Below are 9,825 nucleotides of genomic sequence, written 5' to 3' on the forward strand. Positions count from 1 at the left end.
TTTTCATCAATATTCTTTATTAAAACATAATTGGCCTCCCACTGGTAAATAATGCACAGGGTAATCATAGCAACAACAATATTAAGAATAATACAAATTATAATCAGAATGAACTGAATAAAGGTATTTTTGTTTATTTGTATGTATTTGACTTTCTTTTGTTTATTCGTCAACAAAACATTGATGCTCTGTTTTCTCTCATTTTCAAAGTTTGTTTTGAGGAATGTACAGTTAAGAAAAAAAAAATCAATTTTTTATTTTTCGTGACATCACAACATATTTTTTTTCACTTCACACACACACACACACACACACACACACACACACACACACACACACACACACACACTTGCATGTATTACAAAATGGTCTGTAATAAACAAAGCACACACACACTTGCAGGCGTACATGGTCTATATACTTGTGTGCATGCACTTTCACTGTGTGCGATGCACACTGTGTGTACTTGTGTGAGTGTGCGCTCGCAGTGGACGGTCCAGCGGTGCTGTGGTGCTTCTCTTTAATCAAACCCCGTAGTTCCAAAGCGTCACACCGCCTGAGGCTGCGGCTTCCACAAACACCGTCACACCAGGCCAAGCGTCGGTCCGCCATCGACCTCGCTGCGGCACAGCACACAGAGAGCAGCTTGCCAAGGCTGCTTGTCACAGTCTGTTCCTCTTTGCCCCGACTGGAGGGCATCGAGAAGCTAAGTGGTCCCTTTTTTTTTTTTTTTTTTTTTTTTTGGTGCAGGTACTCAAAAGGGAAAAGCCACATTAAAATGTGACCTTTTTGAAAAATAGAAGCTACTCACAGAGGGGAGGGCCGACTCTCACCATTTACACAACATAAATTTTCTGCTCTGCTGAGTTCAGGAGTCTCTTGATACAGTTTGAACTTTTAAAACCTCAGAAGAGTTAAAAACACAAGTGTTTAAAATGTTTTTTTTTTCTGTCTCCAGCGTCAAGTGAAGCTTTAATGTAAACATAAATTCATGTTCCTTGGATTATTTCTCCTTTGTAACACTGCTTCTTGCCAGTACATTTGGAAAGCCCTTTAATTGCCCTTTATAAGATGCTGCATTTGGGGGATAAGCAGCAACCACTGGGTATGAAAGTTGCCAAAAAGTTCATGTTGCTTGTTTTATCGGTAACAAGGAAAAGATAACATAACTTCAATCGAAGAAGCGTACACATCCACAACAGACTGGTCACACACTGCTGTGGGACGGCATTCCACTCCTTAACCAGTTGAAGCAATTTAGGTTTGGGGTTGCCAAACTTTGACAAATAAATAAGGGAAAACTTGTTGGCAAAGCGAGCCGACCAGATTATCTCCGACCCTACCGGCATGTTTTGGAGGAATAAGAATACAGTGGAGGTTTTTTTCGGATAGGAAAGTCTGCGCTTCTCGTCTTAGATTGGCGTCTTAGGTTCGACCTCGAATATGCGGAAGATGATTGATGTATGGATTGATGGACGACAAGCCATGTTTTCCACACACAAAATTAAGTGTTACTCTAGCAGTGAAATGCTGAGGTTCACATTGGGAGTGACCAGGATGGATAGGATCAGGAACAAAGTACATCAGAGGGACATTACATGTTAGAGGCCTTCGAGATTAAGTCATTGAGGACAGACTGAATATATTGGTAGAAGGATGCTGCGTTTAGAGCTGCCAGGAAGGAGGCGTAGACGAAGACATGAGGGTAGTTGGTGTAAAAGAGAGACAGATACAGAAGACAGGGTTGGATGGAGGCGGTTGATTTGCTGTGGCGACCCCTGAAGGGAAAAGCCGAAAGAGAAAGAAGAAGAAGAAGACCCTGACTGTACGGATCCATCTTCCATAGACAGAATCTGGACTCGGTGCTGAACAGAACGTTTCTCCATATGTTTAGGTTCTAGTGTAGGTATTGCCTAATTAACTGGCGGTACCAGAACATCAAGAGTCACAGTTTAGATCTGGCATGTTATGCATATACTCAGTGATGGAGATACTGGCACACAAAATAAGGTGTTACTCTATGCTGAGGTTCTCACTGGGAGTGACCAGGATGGATAGGATCAAGAACGAGTACAACAAAGGGACATTATATGTTAGAGGCCTTCGAGATTAAGTCATTGAGGACAGACTGAATATGCGTTTAGCCGAAAGAGAAAGACTCTACGGATCCATCTTCCATAGACAGAATCTGGACTCGGTGCTGAACAGAACGTTTCTCCACATGTTTAGGTTCTGGTGTAGTTATTACCTAATTAACTGGCGGTACCAGAACATCAAGAGTCACAGTTCAGATCTGGCATGTTATGCATATACTCAGTGATGGAGATACTGGCACACAAAATTAGGTGTTACTCTATGCTGAGGTTCTCATTGGGAGTGACCAGGATGGATAGGATCAGGAACGAGTACATCAAAGGGACATTACATGTTAGAGGCCTTTGAGATTTAGTCATTGAGGACAGACTGAATATGCGTTTAGCCGAAAGAGAAAGACTCTACGGATCCATCTTCCATAGACAGAATCTGGACTCGGTGCTGAACAGAACGTTTATCCACATGTTTAGGTTCTAGTGTAGGTATTTCCTAATTAACTGGCGGTACCGGAACATCAAAGCAAGAGTCACAGTTTAGATCTGGCATGTTATGCATATACTCAGTGATGGAGATACTGGCACACAAAATTAGGTGTTACTCTATGCTGAGGTTCTCATTGGGAGTGACCAGGATGGATAGGATCAGGAACGAGTACATCAAAGGGACATTACATGTTAGAAGCCTTTGAGATTTAGTCATTGAGGACAGACTGAATATGCGTTTAGCCGAAAGAGAAAGACTCTACGGATCCATCTTCCATAGACAGAATCTGGACTCGGTGCTGAACAGAACGTTTATCCACATGTTTAGGTTCTAGTGTAGGTATTTCCTAATTAACTGGCGGTACCGGAACATCAAAGCAAGAGTCACAGTTTAGATCTGGCATGTTATGCATATACTCAGTGATGGAGATACTGGCACACAAAATTAGGTGTTACTCTATGCTGAGGTTCTCATTGGGAGTGACCAGGATGGATAGGATCAGGAACGAGTATATCAAAGGGACACAGGGAGATTTAGTCATTGAGGACAGACTGAATATGCGTTTAGCCGAAAGAGAAAGACTCTACGGATCCATCTTCCATAGACAGAATCTGGACTCGGTGCTGAACAGAACGTTTCTCCACATGTTTAGGTTCTAGTGTAGTTGTTACCTAATTAACTGGCGGTACCGGAACATCAAAACAAGAGTCATTGGCTGTTTGACATAGGCAGTATAGATCTGGCATGTTATGCATATACTCAGTGGTGCTGGTCCTGTTCCACAAATGAGTTATCCTATAAAAGGAGTTAGCTTCCCAAACTAGCAAAAAGCATCGTTACCAGAGATTTAATCTACCAAACACAAACTTCTCAACTTTTTGTTCTATGGTTAAAACTCACAGGTTGAATCATGTTGCTGGTTAATCCACATTCTAGGATCGTCCACACAGTGGAAAACGGTGGCGGTCATGTGTCAATGACGTCCTGCGCCGGTGTAGGTTCATGCGGCAAAGTGGTGGCGTTGGGCAGAGTCTGCGTGTGGCTGACAGAGTTCTGCTGCATCTCCATCGCCATGGCGTTTTGAGGGTGAGGGAACTCCTTCACCTGCTTGCGGTACTCCAGAAAGGTGGATGCTTTAGTGGCGATGGCGACCACGTTCTTGCCGACGAAGATGGTTGAAACCCGGCTGTCCTGAAAGAGCACCATATTGACACCTCTTATGAGAATGGTGACCATATTGATGGTGACCAAGCTGAGGATCGGGTAGAGCATCATCTTCTGAGGGGTCATGTGCTCGCCCTGCATGCTGATCTCGCTGAGCGACACGCAGGGCAGGATGAGCAGCAAGATGTAGCAGTAGAAGAACATCAGACCTTCTGCCCAGATGGGCAGGCCTGTGCGTTGGGGCTCCCACAGGTTGGCTTGAATGTCCAGAAGATCAAGCAAGTCCAGCGCCACCCAGAAGAGACGACTCCGCATGTCTTCCTTCTTGCGGAAAGTTCTCACATATTCCATGCTATCAAGAGCCACAAGAACCAAATACAAACCGGGAACGCATACCGATAAAAGTAACGTCAATGCTTTCCGTGCCACCGTCTCCAGACTCTTCCTGTCGGCTTTGCAATTCTGGAAAACAAAGTAGAGCTTGATCTCCAGCACAAAGATGTACAGGAACCAGAGGATCATGGCGTATCCTCGCCTGGCCGTGCGGACCTCGGCTCCGACCCACACGGCTACGTATCGCAGCACGATGAGGAAGCACACATCGCCGACCAGCACGATGATACACACGCCGATCTTCCTGGGCCCCTGGTTCTGCTCCACCAGGTAGGCGTCCATGAAGGCCATGCTGGTCATGATGACAATAGTGGTTAAGCACACGTGGCGTTTGTCGGGGGGCGGCAACACCATGGCGAGGGCACCGGCGGGCTCTCAATTAATTTTTAAGAACTTGTTGGGAGTGTTCTACTACATGGAGGCAGAGCGGTACGTGGAATCAGCACGAGTGCCAGAACATCACTTGGTTACTCGGTGCACTTCCATCGATTTCTCTGTGCCCCCCCCCCTTCCTTGTGGTCTACAACTGACACTCCATGACTGATAGTAATCCACACGGACTCCCAGAGCGGGTTTTGTCTAACAAACATGTGATGGAATTGCTGCACTGCAGGACTGTTGAGAGAGGAGTTTATTTGTGTATAGGAGACAATGTACAAAGCGGTGATCCGGTTGGGGGATTTATGCATGTGCACGCCCGTGATGCAAATCACACCGCGTCAAGAATTCCTCCACGGGTTCCTCCTGCGATATGTGTGTGTGTGTGAAGGGAGACGGAGGAGAGAGCGAGGAGTCTGCAGTGGCCTGGAGCCTCCCCCCTCCCAACGGCGCCATAAATCACAGAGACAGCAGGTCAACGGCCCGTGAGGCCTTGCGTCCGATGCCGGCATCCCCGCGGGGAGGCTTTTACACTGGGCTGAATATCCATTCTCGGTCCCCCCCCCCCTCCTTCTCCTCCTCCTCGTCTTCTGCTTCTTTTTGCCACGTGGCAGCTACTCCTCAGCCTGAAGGAGGAAGATGGAATGAAGAGGTTGAGGGGGGGGGGGGGTGATAGGAAGGAGAAGGGCGAGAGAGAGAGAAAGCTGTCAGCACCACAGGGTATATAACATAGTTGTCATTGCCAGCAGCGACTTGCACACATGAGGAGCCAAGTGATGTGTCAGCTTGGCTGCAGTGCAAGACGCAGGACAAGACAAGGTATCATCACGCTGCTTCACCTTTTCCCTCCGTGGCGTGTCACGGTGTCTCTGGTCATCAAGCTGCTTCTTATCCTCAAATGAATTTCTATTTGGCACAACATACCCGGCAGCAGAATCAACAGAAGAGATTATTCAAAAGTGCCATACGGTATAGTGCCAACTTAGCCTATATATATATATATATCTTATTTCACCCTCCTTTAGCTTTTTTTTCCGCAGCATTACCCTACACCAGGGGTCTCAAACTCAATTTACTTGGGGGCCACTGGAGCTCGGGTCTGGGTCAGGTTTTAAAAAACAAAAATTGCATTTATTAAAAACAAAAAAAATTTAAAATCTTCGCTTTGGTTCCAATTTTCTGCAAGAAAAGCTCGGATAAAACATTCCACTGTTCTCAAATATCTTACTTTTTATTTTTCTACACAAAATAAGATGAAAAATAAATAAACAAATCAAGAATAAAGAAAATCAATCCGTAAGAAATGAATAAATATAATAATAATAATAAGAAGAAGAAAACGGCAAATAATAAAAACTTAAGAAACCACATATAGTTGGTGGGTAGACAAATTATTTTTTTCAGATTAAAATGAACAAAGCATTATTAGAGCCCTGTAGACATGACAAAACACGACTATAGTCACATTTATACTCTTTTTATTTACAACATATTGCGCAACTGCAGGGTCTTGAGACACATGCTAACTCGCAAACTAGAGAGCTAGCGACCTAAACGGTAGCCTTCAAGTTATTTCCGTTAAACTTAAATAGCCAAAAACTTACCACTTCCACACAGATAGGGAGGATAACTATTAACAGTTATTTAACCTTTAACATGAACATTAATCAAATGTAATAATTATTTCTGGGTACATGATACCATACAGCATCCATATCAAACTTGCACATTAAACTTTCATATCAAGGCGTCTCAATTAGATGAGTCTTGGAAACCGGAAGACGACGTTTTGTCTTACATTCCCATCTGGATGCACAGTGTTCCGAAGCCCATTCCAAAGCCCTGCTGTAGGCAGGTCTGTTATTCATTCATGTTGTTCCAATTGCATGCTGATAGGCAGAGGTGGGGGGCAGCACCTGAACGCCACTTCATCAGTGGTGCTGCTGTTGTTAACACTGGTGGAAAAAACTGTATACAAAATACTCAAACCTCTTCAAACTCTTCCTGGACTGAGTCTAGCATCCAATAGATGATCTTTTCACTGTGAGGCCATTATTTTTACTTAAAGTACACAAAAAATGGGTGTGAAAAAGTGTAACAGCGTAACTGGTTATTTACCGTTTAAAACTTTTGAAAATGCAAAATTGGGACCTTGCTGGAAGACATGCCGTGTTTCCCACAGGACTGCTATCTATTTGTTTCTAATTTGCATAATTGCCCGAGACGCATTTGCATGTAATTGGAATGGACGCTGTAGGAAAAAGGAATAATGCTGTGTGAGACAAAAAGTGAGTTTTTAAAAAAAAAACATAAAAAGCACAACAAACAGTTTGTAGTGCTACAAATTAACTTTCTTTTGTTGCTTTTTTGTGTTTTTTTTTTTTATTTTTGAGAGGCCCACACTTCGTTGAGAAGAGCCATTGTTTCGTATTTTGTGGCGTATAAGGCGGAGTCCCATTATAATGTGTTTAACATTAAAGCAAACCGCTAGCGACTTCATATTTCTTTCCCAGTCTAAGTCCTCCATCTTGATTTGAGGGACTTAAATTGGCGGTAACTAAGCATGATGACCTTTTTGAGACACAAGAAAAATTAACTTTTACGAGTGGGGCTATTTTTCATTTTTAGTGCTCGCCCCCCTTGGAGAACACTAAAGGATAAATGTGGCGTTACAATACATGACCCCTAATTCTCGATGCTGTCGCTGGAGTCACTGTTTAAGATGAGCAACACGGTGCCAAACGAGCCTCATTAGTAATCCAAGCATGCTTTTGAATGCATAAAACCCATTATGTAGAACAGAGCCTAAGAGAGAGATTACACTCCTAAAATGGTGATTAATTGGCTGATTAGGAGAATGCTGCGGATCATTTACAGGCGACGAGGAAGACTGCACTCACGTATAGACGGGGGCATCGCCTCACGATTTAAATGCCGCTCATCTTCAGGAAGGGCGAGACTTTCGTCACCTAATGAACTGATCATAGGAACGGATGAGATGAAGGTGGTGCTCTTTGGAACAAGAACATCATCAAAGGGGAAGAATGATTGCTAGGGGCGTGCAATACTAGCAGGGGAGCTGTTCGGTGTTTCCCACAGGGCTGTAATCTATTTGTGGTGGCACCCGTGCTGCTTGTTGAGAAGAGCAATATGCGAGTCTCAAAAAATACCCAATAAAAACCAGACAATTTGTCGCTTGTGGTTCCTTTTGTGAAAGAGGAGTCTTGTGTATCGTTCAAGTATGGCGACCATGCATGCAGGCAATGCATGAAGACACTGATACTGATACTGAAACCCTTCTATTATGAGTTGAGTGTGCTAGGCCTCCATGAAACATGATGTTTAATATGTAATATTCCATTGTAATGGTAATGGTTTAATTTCATTTGAACATGCATCAGATTACAATTGAATGCATCACATAATCAGTTCACAGTTCCACATGTCCAAAAGGAGTAGGAAGAAGCAAAGCTTATTAAATCCTACCCCTTCAACTGGTACTTTTACAATCAGTAACTGTTACATTTGTTCACTTCCTGCTTTCTTAATATCATTTTTTTTTTTTTTTAAATGTATTTTATTAATTTTTGTATTTATTAATTATTTTTCTTTCTTCTTTTTTTATTTTTAATTATTTTTTTAATAAAAAATTTTTTTTTTTAATTATTTTTTCAATTTTTTTTTATTTTTTGTCCCATACCGAAGTAGGAGGTGATATGAGGTGATTTAGCAAACATTAGCAACTGCTTGTATTGTTTCTTGAATTGGCTCATCGTTGTGCATTGTTTGATTTCCTTACTCAATCCATTCCATAGTTTGATTCCACATACTGAAATGCTATGGCTTGAAGTATTTGTGATTTTAGAAATAAAGAGTTAGTATGTTCGCTGTAGGCGGCATTATGAATTATCCTTACTGACCTTTTTTTTGCAGTACATTTCGCGAATGAAGATTGCTTTTATAGTTATTAGCCCATATTTCCACACAATAAGTAAGATATGATGCTATGATGTGATGAACCAGAAAGCAGTAAAGAGTGTAGAGTGATTTCTGATTGAGAACAAAATGAACAACAATGGCCACCATTGTTGCAGCCTCATGCTATAATTTCAGTTTCTTCAGGAGTTCCTGTGTATGTAAATGAACTGTCCTCGTACTACAGTGAAATTAAGACACTCGGTGTAATTCATGCCTAAATTACTTCCACTCTTGGTCGATTGTTTATCCAGAAGTGCACTTAGTGATAATAAAGTCTTTCAAGTGAGTGCCGGGAGCCATCACCTGTTTACTGTACAATCATTTCATTGTGCAGCTTTGGGATGTTGCTCCTCTACCTGTTGCCTTCAAAAGAACTCTGTCTTTGCTTTAGGCCACGTTGCTATGCATCTTGTTAAATCCCAAAGCTCAACTTCTTCTCACACTTTCCTTTTTCCTCCCCCCTTAAATCCCCCGGATGATCAAATGCTCACATCAGTAATAACAGCTCCGCAGCAGGGGGAAGTGCATGTGGAGTGTTCCATTGGGTACGATTTATTTTATGGTGTCTTGGTTAGGTCCAAAATGGGCCGCATATGTCATCGCGGCTGCTGGCCACTTTCATCATAAGCAATGTGTGCTCTGGACCATTTTTTTTTTTTTTGCGTTTTATGGAGAGCTCGGCTAGTTTTTTAGTGAGATTTCCTTGAAGACGAGGTAGGATTCGAACACGTCTCAATTGAATGCATGCAGCAAGGGTACATTGGATGAGAGATATTTAAAATTTCTCTCATGACAGGATTTCAATTTGTCGGGCACATCACGTCATTCACAGTCCAGGAGCCTGAAACTGCAATACCCGCATCCATCTTGTTCTGATTAGAACACAGCAAAGTGCGATAACCCCGGATCGAAACACATCTCACTCTCATCCCTCAAATCACTTGGGGACTCGCTGTGTTTACTAATCATATTAAAGCGATCCCCTTGGGACTCAGGCTGGTCTTGATGTGTGTACATTTGGAGTTTTGAGTCATTTTGACTAGTCTAGGTTAGTTGGTAGGTATGGTGGGTTCATACATTCCTATGCATTAATTAATATGCATTAATTACACTAAAAATGTTACGTAATTACTGTATTTTCTGGCCTATAAGTCACTCCGGAGTATAAGTCGCACAAGGCTAAAAATGCATATAATTAGGCAGAAAAAAAAACATAAGTCGTATTTTTTTTCGTATTTTTTTTTGTAATTTATTTTACAAACTACTTGACCAAAACAGACATTACGTCAGTCAACAGTTTTTTCATTTATAAGTCACTCTGGAGTATAAGTTGCA

General features: G+C 42.4%; 1 protein-coding gene across 1 annotated transcript; it reads right to left on the bottom strand.

The window, feature by feature from the left end:
- Window positions 1-5,149, bottom strand: tmem121ab (transmembrane protein 121Ab). The gene has a single exon (XM_058065788.2). It carries the CDS (start codon window positions 4,486-4,488, stop codon window positions 3,544-3,546), a length of 945 nt encoding a protein of 314 aa, XP_057921771.2. The 5' UTR covers window positions 4,489-5,149; the 3' UTR covers window positions 1-3,543.
- Between the last annotated feature and the right edge of the window lie 4,676 nt (window positions 5,150-9,825).

Source organism: Doryrhamphus excisus, linkage group LG11, assembly GCF_037039965.1.
Source record: "Doryrhamphus excisus strain RoL-2023G ecotype Guam linkage group LG11, RoL_Dexc_Guam_v1.1, whole genome shotgun sequence".
Classification (NCBI taxonomy): domain Eukaryota; kingdom Metazoa; phylum Chordata; class Actinopteri; order Syngnathiformes; family Syngnathidae; genus Doryrhamphus; species Doryrhamphus excisus.

Excerpts from the sequence above, each read along its gene's own strand:
- tmem121ab (XM_058065788.2), bottom strand. The coding sequence starts at position 4,488 with ATGGTGTTGCCGCCCCCCGACAAACGCCACGTGTGCTTAACCACTATT.